Raw genomic sequence first — 23,826 nt, forward strand, 5'->3', positions numbered from 1 at the left:
ACATGAGACCGTCTTACAACTATACAGCCACAACTATAGAGTCCTGATACAGCTGCACTAACTGAGCCTGTGTTTGAGGGTTAAGGCTTTTGCAGTGGTGATGTGACTAGATATGTGTGAGCTTGGTGGTGCTGTACTGTTTTAATCAGTGCATTCTACAGTCATTTCCAATAGCAGTGCAGATGTGATGTGTATTGTGTAATGTTTAGTGTGGGTGGGTGGGTGGGTGGGTGGGTGGACAGAGCGGACAGATTGGTATTTAATTACAGTCATATCGTTTTTGAATCGCCTAAAGATATTGTTTGTATCCTAGTTTATTACTCCTTATGGATAAATGAGAAGTGATATTTTATCCTCCAAAAAAGTAGGCCAATTTCTTAACGTTTTGTCTTAGCAGTGTATAATGTGATGATGCGTCTAAGGAAATGTAGCTCTTGATCTATTAAAAACTGTAAATGTAGTTGATCGAATAAAGACTGCAGGGGATGCAATGCTTCCTGTTTTTAAGAGGAGGCTGAGGAGACCGAAGAGCTGTTTTGAAGAACAATATGGTTCTAAAATAACAGCTGAAGTTAGCTCTGTACTGTGGCCCATAGCCATCCTCTCCACAGCCTTATGTAACAGCCATTCAATAGGTTTCAAAGTCTCTGGCATCTCCATAAAGACATCACGTCTCCTGTGGGATGCTGGTGCTGTATGCACACTCAGTTCTTGCTATTGCTGCTTCTACCACCCACAACAACAGATATTATGGAAATGTTCAGAATATGCATCTCTCCAACTGGGACTTCTCATAGCTCATTGCAGGGGGAATCTAATACATTATTTCCACATTTGCCTTGATCAGACTATGCCCAAGGTGTATGGTACCTTCAGCTACCTGCTGAGGTGGGTTTGTTCCTGACCTTGCATTTACATTTTATATAGAAGTCATTATAATCATATGTTTGTATACCAAAGGCCTGTAGACTCAGAGAAGGTACTGAATAGCAGTCTCGAGTTACTAAAGTTCTGTGATTTGCTCAAAGAAGTGTAAAAACTATTCAATACTGCATCAGCATTAGGGGAGACAGTATGGAGAGCAACTATACCCACTCACCTGCAGTAGGAGGCCATGAAGAGGCCATGTTTGTCCTTCACCCATTCCAAAGCACACAGACAGTGGCGTCCATTGGGGTTCCAGGAAGCAGGTGGTGGTAAGTGGCCCTGACAAGAAGACAGCTGCCTGTAGCTGAGGCCAGAGTGGAGCCAGGCCAGGGAAACTGGGACTACAAGGGGGAAGAAGAGGCTGAGCTCTGGAATGCACTCCTCAGGCTGTGTGGATGCAGTCCTAAAGAGGGCCTCTGTCCCTCGGTCAGTGGCTCTGCCCTCCTGTTGTCCTGTCCTGTACAGCTGTTGATATTTAGAAAGGATAGGGCAGCCTGTACGGGAAGGCTCTGAGAGGCCACTCCACATGTCTGACTGGGGGTATACATGCATGTTCACATGTAGACACACACACATTTTTGTCACTGGTAAATACAGGCAGTTAGAAGGCTGGGAAGATGGAACATCCCTCCCCCCACAGTGTTGTTGGCAGGCGGAGCAGGCTCTCACAGGGAGCCACAACAATGGGCTCTGTCGTGCTTGTGGCCTCCTGACACTCTTTGGTTGTTTTCTGCCCCGGGGGCCTGGGGCCGAGAGTGGCTCTGCTCTGTGGGTTGAACTTGACTTTTTGCCCCCTCTACCAACACCAACACCCCCACCTGGTTCTGGCTCTTACTGCCTGCTGAGGGGAGGGACTGACCGGGGGCAAACTGCTGGGAAAACAATGAGGAGAGAGAGAGAGTTCGCCCCAGTTCATTCAGCCAGTGATAAAGTTGGATGGCTGACTTTAGATTCCCGCTGTGCATTTTTATTAAAACGTGTCACCTTACCAGCAGGGCCTTATTTCAGGCATGAATATAGTGGATTCCTTATGACAATGATAGGCAGTTTAGTATTTCCCCCACTGACTTCCCCAGAATGGGAGGGTTAGTTTACCCCTTATGGGGGAGATTATGGGAAACTCCACTCCACTCGGCTCTATGGGAACCGAACCCCTACTGCTGAACTAGGCCTGGAAACCCATCTCACAGATTAGCATTCCAATCAGCATTCACCTTCAACATGTTATTGAATAGGGTAATTACTGTGGAACAGGATCTGAGGGAAGAGGAACACCGTATATATCAAATTAATGACCGATTACATTTCGTAACCGTCAACCATCCTATGTTATGACATGTTAACTTCCCCAGTTATTATTCAATGAGGACAATAAACATTTACAGACACACCCATTTGCTGAAGTGAATTTCAGGAATTTGCCTGTTGTTTCCGTGTCTGCTTTCAAGGGAAACTGAAGAACATTCTCACATTCCCATGTCCTCTTCATAAGTGCCTTCTGAATGTCATGTCCTATCTGGGGCCTGGCTGTCCTCAACATGAACACTCCCTCCACTTGTCAGGTCATTAATCTCATCCCCCCTATCCCTCATTTTCTCTCCATCTTGTATTCTCTCAGCATGGGCCCTTGGTGCTGGGCTTTGTCAGCCATTCAGGGAACTGTCTGACACGACACACACAGTTGCACACAAACCTCTGTCTCTACTAGGCGACTGTCCCCCAGTAAAGATCAATGAGGAGATAGATGTATTATTCAACACATTCATTTAGGGGACTGGTGGCATTTGTGGGACCATTTTGGCAGGGTTATAAGGATTGTTCGGAAAATGATGAAGTTACAAGACAAGTTCAGAGTCCCAGGGAGGGAACAACTGATTAAAAGAGAGAAAGAGAGAGAGAGAAAGTGTGGTAGAGGGGGAGAGAGAGATGAGGGAGTAGGAGCCCCTCCCAGCTGTGTTTGTGTGTTTGTGTGTGTTTGTGTGTGTTTGTGTGTTTGTGTGTGTTTGTGTGTGTGTGTGTGTGTGTACGTGTCAGCTACAGGGCCATAAACAAGCCTTACTCAGCCTCTCACAATAAAGTGTGGGTTAGTTTGTTTTGTGTGTGTGTGTGTGTGTGTGTGTGTGTGTGTGTGTGTGTGTGTGTGTGTGTGTGTGTGTGTGTGTGTGTGTGATGTTACAGTGTAAAGTGTTTTTGGATGTGTGTGTGTGATGTTACAGTGTAAAGTTATGTTTTTGGAGGTGTGTGTGTGTGATGTTACAGTGCTAATGGGTGACAGAACATTATTGCAGAGCCGAGGCTCGGGAACAGACACAGAGAGATGGCAAGGCTGACACTTACTGCGATCGCTAGCTACGCTGTTTCATCACTGAATGCTGATGAGCCCACGGTTGAGCTAGCCAAGTGGAGGGCCGGAACTAAAAGGAAGGTGTGGAGAGAGAGAGTGGGAGAGAGGGAGAAGGGGAGAGAGAGACAACAGGGAGAGAGAGAGAATACCGCCCAGCGTAGCTGCTGTGCTTTGGGTCAGTGTCATCCCTTTCAGTATGCAAAACAATAACAGTTTACATACAACAGCACCCGCGCGTCAGTTGAGTACCATAGCAAACTCATCACGTCTTCATGCTTATCAGTTAGGCTGCAGCGGTATGCACTCACTTTACCCAGAGTCCTTTATACAGGCAAGGCTTTAGATTGTCAAGAGACTGGGTTGTTTATTACAAGGGTATGCAAAGAGCACTAATGGGCTGGTCTTTATGCTGCTGTTACAACAGCAATAAGAGGTTAGGATGTGCACTTTCACAAGCTTCATGGAAATACTATTGTGATTCATTTATTGGAGGGAGGACAGGTTTTGTTATGGCTGCAGCAGCACTTATGCTCAGCACCTTCCAATCCACCAATTTTATAACTCCCAATTGTACAATGAAATGTTATTAGCCTTTAGTGTGTAATCCTTGACTTCCTTGGTTTAATTAGAAAAGGTTACCCATGGAGCCTCCACCTGAATGTTACTTTATTACTGAAGTCCCTTGGTCTATTTAGGACATTTCTGCATCAGTGCTGTAACTGTTATTGCTCTCCAATACAGGCATTGGATGTGATATTGGATTTGTTTGGAGTAGGAAACCCATAAAACAGTATTTATGACTGAGCCCCAGCCCTGACCGTCGGGCTGTGTGGGACCGTGTGCTTTTGTGTTAGTGTTTTAGGATGTGTGTGAGTGAGTGTGTGTGGTTGAACATTTCTGTAGTGTTATACCACAAGACTGACCACCCTGGGCAGGTGTTTACTATAGATCTACTTTAGATGCTGAACAGCCATATTGATAATAATGTCCTCATATAACCGCCTAGGGCACTGTCTATTCATTCTCCTTACCATCTCCACCAAAATGAGAATGGACCTTTTGTTTTTACAATTTCACTCTTCAGTGTTACTTCAAATTGACTTGTGAAATTGTTGTGTTGTTTCAGTGCTCTGCGTAGTTATTCACGTATAATTACAATCTATTTAGGAAGCATCTCTGAAAATGCCAGTGCTATTAGAACCCAATTTTCTAGTAAGTTAACTCTGGCTGTAAGCATCATGTTGCATGACACAACGCAGTAGTGGAAAAAGGCCTCTCATTTCTTTCTGTCTCGTCTGTAAGTAAACGTTGTGATGATAATGAGGTCATTATAACGTGTTTGTATTATCAACAGTCGAACACTTCCGACACATGCTTGCCGAGAAACACACAATTGAATGACTTGATTGATGTTGGCCTCATTCATTGAAATGTAGGTTTCGTTTTAAAGACGCCAACGGGGCAACAACTGTGATAGGCTTTATTAGTCTCGGGAGTTCCTTTAAATGGCAAGTGTAAAATGCCATGTGAATAAATCTATTACTGCTTCCCAGTTAATTAGCTGAATGAAAAAAGATAGCGACAGAAACACACAAACAACTCTTCTGCTAGTGGAGATATCTGCTGTGACCTGTAGCTCCATACAGTAAATGACTGCTTCTGTTAAGTGGGTATGTATTTTGGGGACTATAATACTGTGGTGAATAGAAGGCCTTCCCCACTCCAGCCTTGCCCTCTTCTCTCCCCTCCCCTCTCCTCTGCTCTATAAGGCCCAGCATACCTTTAATGTGTCATTGTGAATGTAAAAGAGCACGGCAGGGAGGCAGCTAGGTTCTACACCAGGAGGATGTGAGGCAATCAATCAAACAATCAAATGTTATTTATAAAGCCCTTTTTACATCAGCAGATGTCACAAAGTGCTATACAGAAACCCAGCCTAAAACCCCAAACAGCAAGCAATGCAGACGTAGAAGCACGGTGGCTAGGAAAAACTCCCTAGAAAGGCAGGAACCTAGGAAGAAACCTAGAGAGGAACCAGGCTCGAGGGGTGGCCAGTCCTCTTCTGGCTGTACCGGGTGGAGATTATAAGAGTACAATGCCATTAAGGCCAGATTGTTCTTCAAGATGTTCAAATGTTCATAGATGACCAGGAGGGTCAAATAATAATCACAGTGGTTGTAGAGGTTGCAACAGGTCAGTACCTCAGGAGTAAATGTCACTTGGCCTTTCATAGCCGGGCATTTAGAGGTTGAAATAGCAGGTGCCCACTTTGCCAAAGCACAGCCCCCACACCACCAGAGGGATATCAACATACCACCAACCTACTACCCTGGACAAGTAGAGATGGCGCCGGAGAAGATGGCTGCCGTTTTACAGCCCTCTAACCAATTGTACTATTATGTGTGTTTTTTCGCGTTATTTGTAATTTATGATGTACATAATGTTTCTGCCACCGTCTCTTATGACCAAAAAGAGCTTCTGGATATCAGGACAGTGATTACTCACCTCGTATTGGACGAAGATTTTTTCTTCAACGAGCCGGACGCGAAGGATATCGTACAGACACCCGACAAGGCCCAAATCCCCATCATTCGCATGAGAAAGAGACTGAGATGATTGTGGACTACAGGGAAAAAAAAGACTGAGCATGCCCCCATTCTCATCGACGGGGCTGTAGTGGAACAGGTTAAGAGCTTCAAGTTCCTTGGTGTCCACATCACCAACGAACTATCATGGTCCAAACACACCAAGACAGTCATGAAGAGGGCACGACAAAGCCTATTCCCCCTCAGGAGACAGAAAACATTTGGCATGGGTCCTCAGATCCTCAAAAAGTTATACAGCTGCACCATCGAGAGCATCCTGACTAGTTGCATCACCGCCTGGTATGGCAACTGCTCGGCCTCCGACCGCAAGGCACTACAGAGGGTCGTGCGTACGGCCCAGTACATCACTGGGGCCAAGCTTCCTGCCATCCAGGACCTCTATACCAGGCGGTGTCAGAGGAAGGACCTCAAAATTGTCAAAGACTCCAGCCCCCCTAGTCATAAACTGTTCTCTCTGCTACCGCACGGCAAGTGGTACCGGAGCGCCAAGTCTAGGTCCAAAAGGCTTCTCAACAGCTTCTACCCCCAAGCTATAAGACTCCTGAACAGCTAATCATTGCTACCCGGACTATTTGCACTGCCCCCCCACCCCCACCCCCACCCCCACCCCCCTCTTTTATGCTGCTGCTACTCTGTCTATTATTTATGCATAGTCACTTTAACTCTACCCACATGTACATATTACCTAAATGACCTTGACTAGCCGGTGCCCCCGCACATTGACTCTGCACCGGTACCCCCCTGTATATAGCCTCCCTACTGTTATTTTATTTTACTGCTGCTCTTTAGTTATTTGCTTTTATATTTTTTACTTATTATTTTTATATTTTTTTATCTTTAAAAAATGCATTGTTGGTTAAGGGCTTGTAAGTAAGCATTTCACTGTAATGTCTACACTTGTATTCGGCGCATGTGGGGAATAAAATTTGATTTGATTTGGTATAGCCCTCGAAGATCTCCTCCGCTGTACGAGCACGAGGGAGCGACAAACCGGACAGGAAGATCACGCCAGTGACTCAACCCACTCAAGTGATGCACCACTCCTAGGGACGGCATGGAAAGCACCAGTAAGCCAGTGACTCAGCCCCCGTAATAGAGTTAGAGGCAGAGAATCCCAATGGAGAGACAGGAACCGGCCAGGCAGAGACAGCAAGGGCGGTTTGTCGCTCCAGTGCTTTTCCGTTCACCTTTGCACCCCTGGGCCAGACTACACTCAATCATAGGACCTACTGAAGAGATGAGTCTTCAGTAAAGACTTAAAGGTCGAGACCGTGTCTGCGTCTCTCACATGGATAGGCAGACCATTCCATAAAAATTGAGCTCTATAGGAGAAAGCCCTGCCTCCAGCTGTTTGCTTAGAAATTCTAGGGACAATAAGGAGGCCTGCGTCTTGTGACTGTAGCGTACGTATAGGTTTGTATGGCAGGACCAAATCGGAGAGATAGGTATGAGCAAGCCCATGTAATGCTTTGTAGGTTAGCAGTAAAACCTTGAAATCAGCCCTAGCCTTAACAGGAAGCCAGTGTAGAGAGGCTAGCACTGGAGTAATATGATCAAATCTTTTGGTTCTAGTCAAGATTCTAGCAGCCTTGTTTAGCACTAACTGAAGTTTATTTAGTGCTTTATCCGGGTAGCCGGAGAGTAGAGCATTGCAGTAGTCTAATCTAGAAGTGTCAAAAGCTGCATCATTTTTGGACCAAAAGTTTCTGATTTTTGCAATTTTACGAAGATGGAAAAAAGCTGTCCTTGAAATATTATTGATATGTTCGTCAAAAGAGAGATCAGGGTCCAGAGTAACGCCGAGGTCCTTCACAGTTTTTGACGACTGTACAACCATCAAGATTAATTGTCAGATCCAACAGAAGATCTCTTTGTTTCTTGGGACCTAGAACTAGCATCTCTGTTTTGTCTGAATTTAAAAGTAAAACATTTGCCGCAATCCACTTCCTTATGTCTGAAACACATGCTTCCAGGGTAGGCAATTTTGGGGCTTCACCATGTTTCATCAAAATGTAGAGCTATGTGTCGTCCGCATAGCAATGAAAGTTAATATTGTGTTTCCGAATGACATCACCAAGAGGTAAAATATATAGTGAAAACAATAGTGGTCCTAAAACGGAACCTTGAGGAACACTGAAACGTACAACCTTGAAAACGTACAACCAGATTTGTCAGATGACAAACCATCTACAGAGACGAACTGATATCTTTCCGATAGATAAGATCTAAACCAGGCAAGAACTTGTCCGTGTAGACCAATTAAAGTTTCCAATCTCTCCAAAAGAATGTGGTGATCGATGGTGTCAAAAGCAGCACTAAGGTCTAGGAGCACGAGGACAGATGCAGAGCCTTGGTTTGACACCATTAAAAGGCGTCAGTGCTATGATGGGGTATAAAACCAGACTGAAGCGTTTCGTATATATTTTTTGTCTTCAGGAAGGCAGTGAGTTGCTGCACAACATCTTTCTCTAACATTTTTGAGAGGAATGGGAGATTCGATATAGACCGATAGTTTTCTACATTTTCTGGATCAAGGTTTGGCTTTTTCAAGAGAGGCTTTATTACTGCCACTTTTAGTGAGTTTGGGACACATCCAGTGGATAGGGAGCCATTTATTATGTTCAACATAGGAGGGTGTCACACCCTGACTCAGGGGACTCCTATATGTTGAGTCAGGGTGTGTATATTCTTTGTTATATATATTCTATGTTGTAGGTCTATTATGTGTAGATCTATGTTGGCCGGTGTCGTTCCCAATCAGAGGCAGCTGTAGCTCGTTGTCTCTGATTGGGGACCATACTTAGGCAGCCTTTTGGCACTAGTGGGTTGTGGGATCTTGTTCCGTTTAAGGTTTGTTGTGTGTTACCTTAGGACTTCACGTGTCGTTGGTTTATTGTTTTGTTGTTGTGTTTATTCGTTATAATAAACATGTATGCATATCACGCTGCGCCTTGGTCCGCCCGGTCCTTCAACGAGCGTGACAGAAGATCCCACCAGACCTGGACCAAGCAGTGTGCCGAGGAGGAGCAGAGAGGATGGACTTGGCAGGAGATAAGAGAGGATCTGGCAAGGCAGATGGAGGCCCTGAAAGGGATCAGGGTGGAGAGGCAACCCCAATAAAAAAAATTGGGGGGGGGCACACGGTGTGGACGACGAGGCAGCAGGAGGCCGCGATAGGGCGGATCTGCTGGTTAGGAGAGGAGGCCACCAGATTACGGGGGCTATTGGTTCAGAGGGAGCAGGAGGTATTTGGTCAGAGGGAGGCACTACAGGAGGCTAGAAGGGAGAAGGAAGGTGTAGAGGCACGGCGAGAGGAGCTGGTTAGGCAGCAGAAGGAGCGGGGGTTAATAAAGGAACCCAGTCCTACTCCTCGCACCAAGCAAGTGGTACGTGTCGCCAGTCCGAATACGCAGATTCAAAGAGGAGTCCATAATTTGCTTTCTAATGATCATTATCTTTTCGTCAAAGAAGTTAATGAATTCATCACTGCTGAAGTAAAAGGCATCCTCTCTTGGGGAATGCTGCTTTTTAGTTAGCTTTGCGACAGTATTAAATATACATTTTGGATTGTTCTTATTCTCCTCAATTAGGTTGGAAAAATAGGATGATCGAGCAGCAGTGAGGGCTCTTCGATATTGTTCTGTACTTTCTTTCCAAGCTAGTCGGAAGACTTCCAGTCTTGGGGCTTGCTTCAGGGCTCGGGTATTTTCTGTATACCAGGGAGCTAGTTTCTTGTGACAAATGTTTTTTGGTTTTAGGGGTGCGACTGCATCTAGGGTATTATACAAGGTTACATTTAGATTCTCAGTTAGGTCGTTAACTGATTTTTGTACTCTGACATCCTTGAGTAGGCGGAGGGAGTCAAATCAAATCAAATCAAATCAAATTTTATTGGTCACATGCGCCGAATACAACAGGTGCAGACATTACAGTGAAATGCTTACTTACAGCCCTTAACCAACAGTGCATTTATTTTAAACAAAAAAGTAAGAATAAAACAACAACAAAAAAGTGTTGAGAAAAAAAGAGCAGAAGTAAAAAATAAAGTGACAGTAGGGAGGCTATATATACAATAGAATAAAGTGACAGTAGGGAGGCTATATATACAGGGGGGTACCGTTGCATAGTCAATGTGCGGGGGCACCGGCTAGTTGAGGTAGTTGAGGTAATATGTACATGTGGGTAGAGTTAAAGTGACTATGCATAAATACTTAACAGAGTAGCAGCAGCGTAAAAAGGATGGGGTGGGGGGGCAGTGCAAATAGTCCGGGTAGCCATGATTAGCTGTTCAGGAGTCTTATGGCTTGGGGGTAGAAGCTGTTGAGAAGTCTTTTGGACCTAGACTTGGCACTCCGGTACCGCTTGCCGTGCGGTAGCAGAGAGAACAGTCAATGACTAGGGTGACTGGAGTCTTTGACAATTTTGAGGGCCTTCCTCTGACACCGCCTGGTATAGAGGTCCTGGATGGCAGGGAGCTTTGCCCCAGTGATGTACTGGGCCGTACGCACTACCCTCTGTAGTGCCTTGCGGTCAGAGGCCAAGCAGTTGCCATACCAGGCGGTGATGCAACCAGTCAGGATGCTCTCGATGGTGCAGCTGTAGAATTTTTTGAGGATCTGAGGACCCATGCCAAATCTTTTTAGTCTCCTGAGGGGGAATAGGCTTTGTCGTGCCCTCTTCACGACTGTCTTGGTGTGTTTGGACCATGATAGTTCGTTGGTGATGTGGACACCAAGGAACTTGAAGCTCTCAACCTGTTCCACTACAGCCCCGTCGATGAGAATGGGGGCGTGCTCAGTCCTCTTTTTTTTCCTGTAGTCCACAATCATCTCCTTTGTCTTGGTCACGTTGAGGGAGAGGTTGTTGTCCTGGCACCACACGGCCAGATCTCTGACCTCCTCCCTATAGGCTGTCTCATCGTTGTCGGTGATCAGGCCTACCACTGTTGTGTCGTCGGCAAACTTAATGATGGTGTTGGAGTCGTGCCTGGCCATGCAGTCATGGGTGAACAGAGAGTACAGGAGGGGACTGAGCACGCACCCCTGAGGGGCCCCCGTGTTGAGGATCAGTGTGGCAGATGTGTTGTTACCTACCCTTACCACCTGGGGGCGGCCCGTCAGGAAGTCCAGGATCCAGTTGCAGAGGGAGGTGTTTATTCCCAGGATCCTTAGCTTAGTGATGAGCTTTGAGGGCACTATGGTGTTGAATGCTGAGCTGTAGTCAATGAATAGCATTCTCACGTAGGTGTTCCTCTTGTCCAGGTGGGAAAGGGCAGTGTGGAGTGCGATAGAGATTGCATCATCTGTGGATCTGTTGGGGCGGTATGCAAATTGGAGTGGGTCTAGGGTTTCTGGGATTATGCTGTTGATGTGAGCCATGACCAGTCTTTCAAAGCACTTCATGGCTACAGACGTCAGTGCCACGGGTCGGTAGTCATTTAGGCAGGTTATCTTAGCGTTCTTGGGCACGGGGACTATGGTGGTCTGCTTGAAACATGTTGGTATTACAGACTCAGTCAGGGACATGTTGAAAATGTCAGTGAAGACACTTGCCAGTTGGTCAGCACATGCTCGGAGTACACGTCCTGGTAATCCGTCTGGCCCTGCGGCCTTGTGAATGTTGACCTGCTTAAAAGTCTTACTCACATCGGCTACGGAGAGCGTGATCACATAGTCGTCCGGAACAGCTGGTGCTCTCATGCATGCTTCAGTGTTGCTTGCCTCGAAGCGAGCATAGAAGTGGTTTAGCTCGTCTGGTAGGCTTGTGTCACTGGGCAGCTCGCGGCTGTGCTTCCCTTTGTAGTCTGTAATAGTTTTCAAGCCCTGCCACATCCGACGAGCGTCAGAGCCAGTGTAGTATGATTCAATCTTAGACCTGTATTGACTCTGGAAGGGCCTCTAGTCTTAGACCTGTATTGAGTCTGGAAGGGCCTCTAGGAATCTTTGGGTTATCCGAGAATTTATAGCACAGCTTGGTTGGGGTCTGAGCAGATTATTTGTTGCGATTGCAAACGTAATAAGATGGTGGTCCGATAGTCCAGGGTTATAAGGAAAAACATTTAAATCCACAATATTTATTCCACGGGACAAAATGATCCAGGGTATGACTGTGGCAATGAATAGGTCCGGAGACATGTTGGACAAAACCCACTGAGTCGATTATAGCTCCGAAAGCCTTTTGGAGTGGGTCTGTGGACTTTTCCATGTGAATATTAAAGTCAACAAAAATTTGAATATTATCTGCCATGACTACAAGGTCCGATAGGAATTCAGGGAACTCAGTGAGGAACTCTGTATACGGCCCAGGAGGCCTGTAAACAGAAGCTATACAAAGTGATTGAGTAGGCTGCATAGATTTCATGACTAGAAGGTCGAAAGACGAAAACGCAGTCATTTTTTAAGGGGTAAATTGACATTTGCTATCATAAATGTTAGCGGGGGATATGGTCACTAGTGTAACCAGGAGGAGCGGCCTCATTTAACACAGTAAATTCATCAGGCTTAAGCCATGTTTCAGTCAGGCCAATCACATCAAGATTAGGATCAGTGATTAGTTAATTGACCATAACTGCCTTGGAAGTGAGGGATCTAACATTAAGTAGCCCTATTTTGAGATGTGAGATATCACAATCTCTTTCAATAATGACAGGAATGGAGGAGCTCTTTATTCCAGTGAGATTGCTAAGGCGAACACCGCCATGTTTAGTTTTGCTCAACCTAGATCGAGGCACAGACACGTTCTCAATTGGGATAGCTGAGCTGACTACACTGACTGTGCTAGTGGCAGACTCCACTAAGCTGGCAGGCTGGCTAAAAGCCTGCTGCCTGGCCTGCACCCTATCTCATTGTGGAGCTAGAGGAGTTAGAGCCCTGTCTATGTTGGTAGATGAGATGAGAGCACCCTTCCAGCTAGGATCCGTCACTCCTCAGCAGGCCGGGCTTGGTCCTGTTTGTGGGTGAGTCCCAGAAAGAGGGCCAATTATCTACAAATTCTATATTTTGGGAGGGGCAGAAAACAGTTTTCAACCAGCGATTGAATTGTGAGACTGCTGTAGAGCTCATCACTCGCCCTAACTGGGAGTGGGCCAGAGACAATTACTCGATGCCGACACATCTTTCTAGCTAATTTACTCGCTGAAGCTATGTTGTTCTTGGTGACCTCTGACTGTTTCATCCTAACATCGTTGGTGCCGACGTGGATAACAATATCCCTATACTCTCTACACTCGCCAGTTTTTGCCTTAGCCAGCACCATCTTCAGATTAGCCTTTACGTCGGTAGCCCTGCCCCCTGGTAAACAGTGTATGATCGCTGGATGATTCTTTTAAAGTCTAATATTGCGGGTAATGGAGTCGCCAATGACTAGGGTTTTCAATTTGTCAGAGCTAATGGTGGGAGGCCGGTGGCTCAGACCCCGTAACGGGTGGAGGAAAGACCTGAGAAGGCTTGGCCTCTGACTCCGACTCGTTGCTTAATGGGGAGAACCGGTTGAACGTTTCTGTCGGCTGAATGAGCGACACCAGTTGAGCATGCCGACAGCATTTCTTTCCAGAAGCCTTGAGAAAATTGTCCGGCTGCGGGGATTGTGTAAGGGGATTTATACTACTATCTGTACTTACTGGTGGCACAGACGCTGTTTCATCCTTGCCTAACGATTGCGTCTGAAGCTGTGCTTGCAGCACGGCTATCCTCACCATAAGGCGATAGTTCTACTGTATAATATGAGTACAGCGACTGCAATTAGATGGCATAGTGTTAATGTTACTACTTCAGGTGGGTGGAGGTCCTGTAGAACCATGTCCAGATAAAGCGTCTGGGGTGAAAGCAGGATCCAGCAACGGGGGAAAGAACCAGACATTCCCATGCATACATGACTATCATTTTAGTGAGAGAGGAAAAGAGAACAAAGAACATCATATTTAATGGCTTTTCTATATCCGTTAGCCTAGTCTGCATACCTTCCTCTCACCTCTCATATGATCAGCAATGCAGCACCAGCACCTTCATCATTACCATCATCGTCGTCATCATCACCATAATCGGAAAACATTGTTGTTCACTATTGATTATTGCTTTGATTAATAAAAGGCATGTTGATTTAACCCAGCACATATCTCCTCCCTCTTTTTCTTTCTAACACTTCTCTTTTCCTAACTGACTCCTTTATCTTGATGGAGCTATTCAGCTGCAGAATTGTTTTTTTATTGGAAGATAATGACACAATTCTAAAAAGGTTGCATATGAATTTCTTTCCACAATCACCAGAAACACTTGTAAAGGACACTCACTATTGTGACTGTGAGTGCTTTGAGTGCAATGTAAGAGCTTTATAAATTACACTGTTTGGGAGAGATGGCGTTGACTGATATGTATGAGGAGAGGAGACAGAGAAAGAGAACTCATTGAATCTTAACCAAGTTATTCTGTTCTAGTTATTCAATCTCTGCTCTAAAGAGAGTATAGAGTAGCTTATCTCAGAACAGCGGGGGTTGCTTTTTCATCTAGCTCTCTTTTTTTTCTTACCTTCATCAAAGAATGAAGGCGACCGTCCCAATTTTCTCTGCTCCAAACTCGCAAGAACTATTGAATTGCAGCTTCTGTCAGGCATGGAGATTCTTGCTGTCTTTTTTCTCACTCTGTGTCAGTGGTGAAACACATCATGGACGATGCTAATGACATCTGTATTAGTGGTATGATTCCCTCATGCATGTTATACATTTTTCTGCTAATCACTCACGGGACTCATTCCAATGTGTGTGTGTGTGTGTTTGTCTGGGGGGGGGGGTAGGAATAGATGTATGAGGGAGGATGTGCAGCAGCTTTATCAAAGCCAGAGACAGTCAGTGTAAGACAGAGTGAAGGCCTAATTAATGAAGAGACGTTCAGGCAGCAGGAATCAGGATGAGGAAGAAGGCTGTCTGACTGGGGAAATTCACCTGGACCCCCCACTCACCTGACACACAGCTGTGCGTGTGTCTGTGTGTGTGTTTATGTGTGTGTGTTAGCCGCTATTTCTGATCCTCCATGACCAGAGAGGCAGTGACCATTTAGAATGGTTCAAACAGAATAACAAAGTTGTATCATCATCATGATTCAAATGCATAAGGAGTGTATCAATTTGACATTAGGTTAACAAGTGATCAGGCTTGCACTGACCACTACTGGTGTGGTTCCTGGTTCCAATGGCTCATTGAGTTAGAGCACTATGCTGACAACACCGGGGTTGTGGGTTTGATTTCCGTTGACAGTTATGTACATTTCTTTGGATAAAAGCATCTGATAAAATGTTGTGTGTGTTTCAGACAAGTGCAGTGCTCTGTTCGGGAGGATGTGCTCTCCTGGCGGTCAGCTCCCTGTTGGCCATCATCACCATATTCCTGCCCAGCGGAGGCTGTGAGAGGAGGATCTGTACACTGGCTGGATACATGCAGATGGCTGCAGGTGAGTACAGAACAAACACGTCACAAACAACACACACACTTTCTATCACCTAGACGGTAGATAGATTTGTTTAATCAACGGCTGATATACAAGTTCAAGGTGAATCATAAGAAGGCATTAGTTATGAACGAAATCCCTTGGTCCCATTTCTCTGCTTGGACCTAGATAGGCTACATCTTTATCCGCAGTGGTCTCTGTAGGTAAGAGACAGTTCAGTATACAGATACTTACGAGCTACACTCAGATAAAGCTGCCTATCATCTGAAATGAAAAGGAGCTCACTTTGTTGCCAAGGCACCACTCACACAAAACCAAACGGAAGCTGCTGCTCTTCAGGCCTTCAGCGGGCCGTTGCTAGGTTACGGGCTGCGGTGCGGTGGTGGAGTGAAGTGTTGCGCTGGCATAGAGTGATATGAGGAGGGCACCGGGGAGATTTAGAGGAGGCAGGAAAAATACAATTACAGACCCTTAGCACAGGTCATTGGTTCAGGGGGACGTGTGGCTTATCAAGGCCCTGCTTTCATTCAAACAGAGAAGTAGCCCCATTAACTAAGCATGAGCGTTGCTGGTGATGAGATGCTCAGGGTTTAATGTGATGTACACACGACACCAGCCAGGTAAACTAAGCAGCACTAGCCGCTGCCCACCACCCTGGTGCATAGGCCCTCCACTCACTGTATAGAGTTTATGTGCACGTTTGTCCGTTCATGTCTTTGTCTGTAGTTACATGTTTATCACAGTGTGTGATGTTTGGATATCTGAAGGGCACACACTACTCTAACTAACAACCCACAACATCCAGTAAACTATAAAGAATATCCTGTTGAACAGAGAGGAGAAAGGACTGGCTAATGCAGTACTGCTTTTATTTCCTGGATTGAAAACTGTACTATCCTGAAATACGTCCAACTCTGAGATAAAAGCCCCTCAAACAACAACACACTTTTGCAGACTGGGCTTTTCAGACACTTTCTTTGGAAACGTTCCTGAATGTCCTGTCGACAGCCCTTTTGAAAACCTTTGGTCTTTTTTTCCGCACCTTGTAGTTTAGAAATGAACAAGTCTCACAACTCTCACAATTTTAGCACTCAGTTCCCTCCTGATTCTCTCACTACACAGCAAAATCGTCAGTGTTCATATCCTGGTGTAAGCAGTTTTGGTCTTGATGTGGTGTTACTTTGTCTTACTATAAACTGACTGAATGCCAGTTGATGTTGGTTTGTAAGCTGTCATTAAAAAATACTGTTGTTCAATCAGGTTGTCAAATTGGCCAGTGTTACCTAGTGTTGATTTTTCAGTGTAACATTTCTAAAGTTGATTCAGGTGTTAAATTAACTTTATAAGTGTTAAATTAACACTCATTGGTGTAAAAGAACCCTAGTGTTTGTGTTAATAACTAGTGTTAAACCAAAATCACACCCATCATTATCATATTTCCCAGCATGCTCTATTGCGGTTAGATTTTTAGAATTGTTTGTTTCAACATCTATGTTTTTGTATGTACATTGATTGATTAATTAATCTTATGCTACTAAATAACATAAATGTTTCTAAGTTAATCCAATCTGTTATATGGACTTATTGCATCCTTTACTGAAATGGTTGTTCCAGTTTAGATGCTTAAGGTAATTTCATATCTTAGTCTTCCCAACCCGGCAGTCATTCTGAATGCAGGTTGTGGGTGAATAAAAATTCAAAATGTTGGATATCCCCAGTCTGGCTGGATTCCAACAGGAAATACACATCACTTTGCAAGCCAGCATAATGTGACTTGCAGGCCTGATTTAGCCTGTAAACTATGAGTTTCAGTTCATTGTATTAGGGTACAACTAGGCTTGTAAAATAAGGCCTTATGAATTATGTGTTGTATTCTGTTAAATAATTTAATTTGAATGATAACATATTCGCTTAGGACCTCACTTGGTGAAGGCCACAGGACTGAAAATGGATGAATGCAACAACCATGTCTCTGTCACTAACAAATACAGTCATGGGTGGTAAGTCCACAATTCACTCGAAAGGCACATTGGGAAATATGTAAATAAGGCTTTGAACTAAGCAGTGTGTTAATTTAACACTGAAAATTGTGGATCTGTATAAGCCCTGGACTAGTGTTAAATGTAACACTCTCAGTGTTGATTTAACACTGGAGAATTTGCTGTGAAGGTATAAGTGAACACCATAACAGTGTAAATGTAACACTGACCTAGTGTGAAAATGTAATTCTAAAGTGTCCAATACAAGGTACCAGTGAACACCATAACAGTGTACATTTAACACTGACCTAATGTAAACATCGAATTCTAAAGTGTTAAATACGAGGTATTCGTGAACACCGTAACAGTGTAACATTTTAATGTTGGAAAGTATCAGTGTTAAAAGGGCAACACTTCCAAAAGTGTAAATTCAACACTTTCTGGTGGTTCTCATATAAACACCCACAATGTTCAATTTACCGATCAAATTTAGCTGTGTAAGATTAGATCTACTTCTAGTTTTAAATGAGGAGAAAAAGTTTTTTTCCCTTCTAATTTATTTAGCTCAACAGCATAATAATAATAATAATGGCGCCGGAGAAGATGGCTGCCGTTTTACAGCCCTCTAACCAATTCTACTATTATGTGTGTTTTTTGGCGTTATTTGTAATTTATTCTGTAAATAATGTTTCTGCCACCGTCTGTTATGACCAAAAAGAGCTTCTGGATATCAGGACAGCGATTACTCACCTCGTATTGGACGAATAATTGTTCTTCAACGAGTCGGACGTGAAGAATATCCTACAGACACCCGACAAGGCCCAAATCCCCGTCATTCGCATGAGAAAGAGACAGAGATATCGTGGACGTAGGTCGGGGTGCCTTGTAAGGATCCGACGGCGAGCGAGTAAACTGCCTCTTCCATCAATCCTATTAGCCAATGTTCAATCATTTGAAAATAAGGTAGACGACCTAAAACTACGGTTATCCTACCAATGGGACATTAAAAACTGTAATATGTTATGTTTCACCGAGTCGTGGCTGAACGACGACATTGATAACATACAGCCGGCGGGATATACGCTACATCGTCAGGATAGAACGGCTGATTCCGGTAAGACAAGGGGTGGTGGTCTGTGTATATTTGTAAACAACAGCTGGTGCAAAAAATCAAATACTAAGGAAGTCTCAAGGTTTTGCTCGCCTGAGTTAGAATATCTCATGATAAGCTGTAGCCCACACTATTTACCAAGAGAGTTTTCTTCTATATTTTTTGTAGCTGTCTATATACCACCACAAACCAATGCTGGCACTAAGACTGCACTCAATGAGCTGTATAAGGCCATAAGTAAACAGGAAAACGCTCATCCAGAGGCAGCGCTCATAGTGGCCGGGGACTTTAATGCAGGGAAACTTAAATCCGCTCTACCTAATTTCTACCAGCATGTTAAATGTGCAACCAGAGGGAAAAAAACTCTAGACCACCTTTACTCCACAGACAGAGACACTTACAAAGCTCTCCCTCGCCCTCCATTTGGCAAATCTGACCATAACTATATCCTCCTGATTCCTGCTTATAAGCAAAAACTAAAGCAGGAAGCACCAGTGACTCGGCCAATAAGGAAGTGGTCAGATGACGCAGATGCTAAGCTACAGGGCTGTTTTGCTAGCACAGACTGGAATATGTTCCGGGATTCTTCAGATAGCATTGAGGAGTACGCCACATCAGTCACTGGCTTCATCAATAAGTGCATCGATGACATCGTCCCCACAATGACCGTACGTACATACCCCAACCAGAAGCCATGGATTACAGGCAACATCTGCACTGAGCTAAAGGCTAGAGCTGCTGCTTTCAAGGAGCGGAACTCTAACCCGGACGCTTATAAGAAATCCCGCTATGCCTTCTGACGAACCATCAAACAGGCAAAGAGTCAATACAGGACTAAGATTGAATCGTACTACACCGGCTCTGACGCTCGTCGGATGTGGCAGGGCTTGAAAACTATTACAGACTACAAAGGGAAGCACAGCCGCGAGCTGCCCAGTGACACAAGCCTACCAGACGATCTAAATCACTTCTATGCTCGCTTTGAAGCAAGCAACACTGAAGCATACATGAGATCACCAGCTGTTCCGGATGACTATGTGATCACGCTGTCCATAGCCGATGTGAGTAAGACCTTTAAGAAGGTCAACATTCACAAGGCCGCAGGGCCAGACGGATTACCAGGACGTGTACTCTGAGCATGCGCTGACCAACTGGCAAGTGTCTTCACTGACATTTTCAACATGTCCCTGACTGAGTCTGTAATACCAACATGTTTCAAGCTGACCACCATAGTCCCTGTGCCCAAGGACACTAAGATAACCTGCCTAAATGACTACCGACCCGTAGCACTCACGTCTGTAGCCATGAAGTGCTTTGAAAGGCTGGTCATGGCTCACATCAACACCATTATCCCAGAAACCCTAGAGCCACTCCAATTTGCATACCGCTCCAACAGATCCACAGATTATGCAATCTCTACTGCACTCCACACTGCCCTTTCCCACCTGGACAAGAGGAACACCTACGTGAGAATGCTATTCATTGAGTACAGCTCAGCGTTCAACACCATAGTGCCCTCAAAACTCATCACTAAGCTAAGGATCCTGGGACTAAACACCTCCCTCTGCAACTGGATCCTGGACTTCCTGACGGGCCATCCCAGGTGGTAAGGGTAGGTAACAACACATCTGCCACGCTGATCTAGGTAACAACACATCTGCCACGCTGATCCTCAACACGGGGGCCCCTCAGGGGTGCGTGCTCAGTCTCCTCCTGTACTTCCTGTTCACCCATGACTGCATGGCCAGGCACGACTCCAACACCATGATTAAGTTTGCCGACGACACAACAGTGGTAGGCCTGATCACCGACAATGATGAGACAGCCTATAGGGAGGAGGTCAGAGACCTGGCCGTGTGGTGCCAGGATAACAACCTCTCCCTCAACGTGATCAAGACAAAGGAGATGATTGTGGACTACAGGAAAAAAAAAGAGGACTGAACACGCCCCCATTCTCATCAACGGGGCTGTAGTGGACAGGTTGACAGCTTCAAGTTCCTTGGTGTCCACATCACCAACGAACTATCATGGTCCAAACAAACCAAGACAGTCACTGGGGCCAAGCTTCCTGCCATCCAGGACCTCTATACCAGGCGGTGTCAGAGGAAGGCCCTCAAAATTGTCAAAGACTCCAGCCACCCTAGTCATAGACTGTTCTCTCTGGTACCGCACGGCAAGCGGTACCGGAGCGCCAAGTCTAGGTCCAAAAGGCTTCTCAACAGCTTCTACCCCCAAGCCATAAGACTCCTGAACAGCTAATCATGGCTACCCGGACAATTTGCACTGCCCCCCCCCCACCCCCACCCCATCCCCCTTTTTTACTCTGCTGCTACTCTGTTTATTATTTATGCATAGTCACTTTAACTCTACCCACATGTACATATTACCTCAATTACCTCGACTAGCCGGTGCCCCCGCACATTGACTATGCAACCGGTACCCCCCCTGTATATAGCCTCCCTACTGTTATTTTATTTTACTGCTGCTCTTTAGTTATTTGCTTTAATTTTTTTTGCTTAACACTTTTTTATTTGTTTTACTTTGCATTGTTGGTTAAGGGCTTGTAAGTAAGCATTTCACTGTAATGTCTACACCTGTTGTATTCGGCGCATGTGGCAAATACAATTGGATTTAATTTGATTTGAACAGCAGTGATTCTAACCAACGATCCCTTGGATTATCATAAGTATAGCTTGACGTATAGCCAGGGAAGTACTATTTACCACAGGCTAATTAGAAGCTATATTCATTAGTCAGGGTTTGATTGCAACCTAAATCTATTGACAAAGTCGAGAGCTTAGATCCTATGCTAGGGTGAATGGCCGTTTAAAAGGCTTGCCGCCCACCTCTTTGAACACTTCATACCTCTCCAGCCTCGACATGGGCTGTGTCTACCCAGACTCCAAGTCAGATCAATGCTGATTTGGATTATGAAGACTCAGATCTGTGACAGAGCTTGACTCAGATCTGTGACAGAGCTTGACAAAGAGCCCAGGCAGTGCAGATGTGGGATCTTAACTTGAGCCAATTTGCTACAGCAGCAAAATAATCCTGCAGCAACATGAAATGTGAATTATTATGTGGATTATAATTCATGGACATTTTTGTTGGGTTTGATACATTTTTCATAAGGGAAAATCAAGTCTGAAATTTCAAAGTGGAAATTGCAAATTTCAGAAGCCTTTTTAAACCTCAAATGTACTACAAGTTAAAAAAATTCAGCATTGCAGGAAAGTTCTCCTGCAACAGGGTGATCAATTTAAGATACCACATCTGTACGCAGCCAGTCTAGGCCAGTAATATATACTGAATAGCTCTCGCTGTTAGTGTCTAGTTGTCATATCACTATACAAGGCATTGTAACAATGCAGAAGCTTTGGTTTCTTTGTTCAGTTTCCAAGTTGTGTCTCATCTTGATAAACAGTTTTTTTTGGAGAGCGCACAAAGCCCTAGAACAACTGAGATCAGAAGAGTGTGTGTATGTTTGTTTCCCCAGGCCCTACTGTGTGTGTGTGTGCGTGTGTGTGTGTGTGTGTGTGTTTGTGTGTGTGTGATATTAAAAGGACTGATAACACTAGTGGCAACAATGGCTTCATTATGAAAGGCGTATTTTCTGTTTTGTCTACTGAGTGTGATAGTGGCAACCTTAGACTGTTAATAGGTCGTTATCAATAAAACGTCACAATACGGTGCAGAGCACTTGATTTGGTGTAAGGGTTGGTGTGAGGTGTGACCCAGGTGCGGTGCAGGATAGACAGTAGGCAGTAGTAAAAAAGTAACTACGACTTAAATAATAAAGAAACAGGGAGAACACTTCTCAAGTACCTGTACATACTTCTCAGATCAGACACTGATTAGTACTTGCTGAGCATAGAGAAACTAGCAGAGAAAACTGAGCAAGGGAACACAGGGAAGTGAGGGCATAAATACACAGGTGAACAGGTAGACACAGGTGACACCAATAGGATAATGATTAGTCCAGACTGTGAGTAAGGAGGTGCCTAAGGTTGTCGGAGGATGACACCTAGTGGGTCGCTCCGGAACTGCGACCCCCTCCTGTAACAATTTGGCTGCCCCCAGCTCCGCTAAAACCATTGACAACTGCATGCCATTTTCAAAGGATTGTTAAATAAATAAATGTTAGACATATGGACATATGGAATTGTTTTACGATGGTCATACTATGGATCATTAAGCTATTTGATTTAGAATTTTAGGACCCCTTTAGGTATAAACATTTATATATACATTTTTTTGGGGATCAAATATAGAATTTGGCCTTTACTACTATAGCCCAGAGAAACGCATTGAATAACACATTCATAAGAAACTAGGTTTTCAAGTGTCTGTCCTATATCTAGGAGATATAAGAAAGCTCAGATAATATATATATATATATATATTATTATTTCTACACATATTTAACCACTTTTTTGGGGAAGGCACAAAACTACCTTCATACTTCCATTAATTTTTTTAAACTGGTACCGGTTACCTTCAGACGAATCCTGTGACACTTATGGGGTCGTAGAGCAAACAGAGAACACCATCGTGTTTGTGAGAATCTCCCCTTTTCACAGTGGGGTCACATTAGTTTGTAGCCCAAACATTTCGGACCCTACACACCGAAGTTGGCATATCGACGGTACCGACTTCAGACGAGTCCCCTGACACTTGTGGGGGTTGTAGAGCAAAAAACGTTTGTAGTTTGTAGGTCAAACCGTTTGGACGCTACATACATTTTCGTGAGAAGACCGATTTTCGGGATGTCTCATGGTCTGACAAACACCGCTCTAGCTCTGCCACCTTTCACCGCAGATGCGGAAGTGCGACACTAGCGGATGCGGTGTATTGAGACGCATCCAATATCTCTAGATATCTATCTTAAACTGACAGATTTTGATGGGGATTTTTTTGTTATGTAATTTAAATTGATGCACCAGTGCATCAATCACCTCTAGGGTTTTTTAATATCATCACCTCTTGAAGATCATAGTCAGAACTACACATTTCCGATTATTCCACATTTAGCTCTATCATCAGAGTTATACAGCAAGTAACTGCATGCTTTTCATTATCAGTAAACATCAGTTGATCATGTAATTTCAGATATGTGAGGGTAGCCTATCCATTTGGCATGTGGCTAGCTAGATAGCTAAACAAACAACATAGGTTACATCAGAGATTAGGCTTTTGGAAAGAGCTTGACATCGGCAAGTCCTCGACCTGGTAAAGTTTTCAATCTGACTTCTGTCATCACCACTATAGATGGCAAGCAAATCAAACAATATTTGGATATAGCAATCTAGTTTATCCCCTGAAAGTTAGCTTGTTAACTAGCCATGTCGACATGATCTGCTATTAGCTAGCTAGCCAATTTGACGTGGTCCATCAATCCATGTAGCCTATCATGTCTATCAGC

At 44.5% G+C, this 23,826-nt stretch overlaps 1 protein-coding gene across 1 annotated transcript in view; it reads left to right on the forward strand.

Annotated features, from left to right (window-relative positions):
- The window catches only part of LOC311142289 (LHFPL tetraspan subfamily member 7 protein-like), a gene marked incomplete at both ends in the record, with an annotated part of 169,972 nt that overhangs the window by 20,922 nt on the left and 125,224 nt on the right, over window positions 1–23,826 (forward strand). Inside the window, one exon of the mRNA XM_084177910.1 lies at window positions 15,179–15,317. Coding sequence (XP_084034036.1) covers window positions 15,179–15,317 — 139 coding nt within the window. The remainder of the gene's footprint in view (window positions 1–15,178; window positions 15,318–23,826) is intronic.

Source organism: Coregonus lavaretus, assembly GCF_964263955.1.
Source record: "Coregonus lavaretus genome assembly, chromosome: 15".
Taxonomy (NCBI): domain Eukaryota; kingdom Metazoa; phylum Chordata; class Actinopteri; order Salmoniformes; family Salmonidae; genus Coregonus; species Coregonus lavaretus.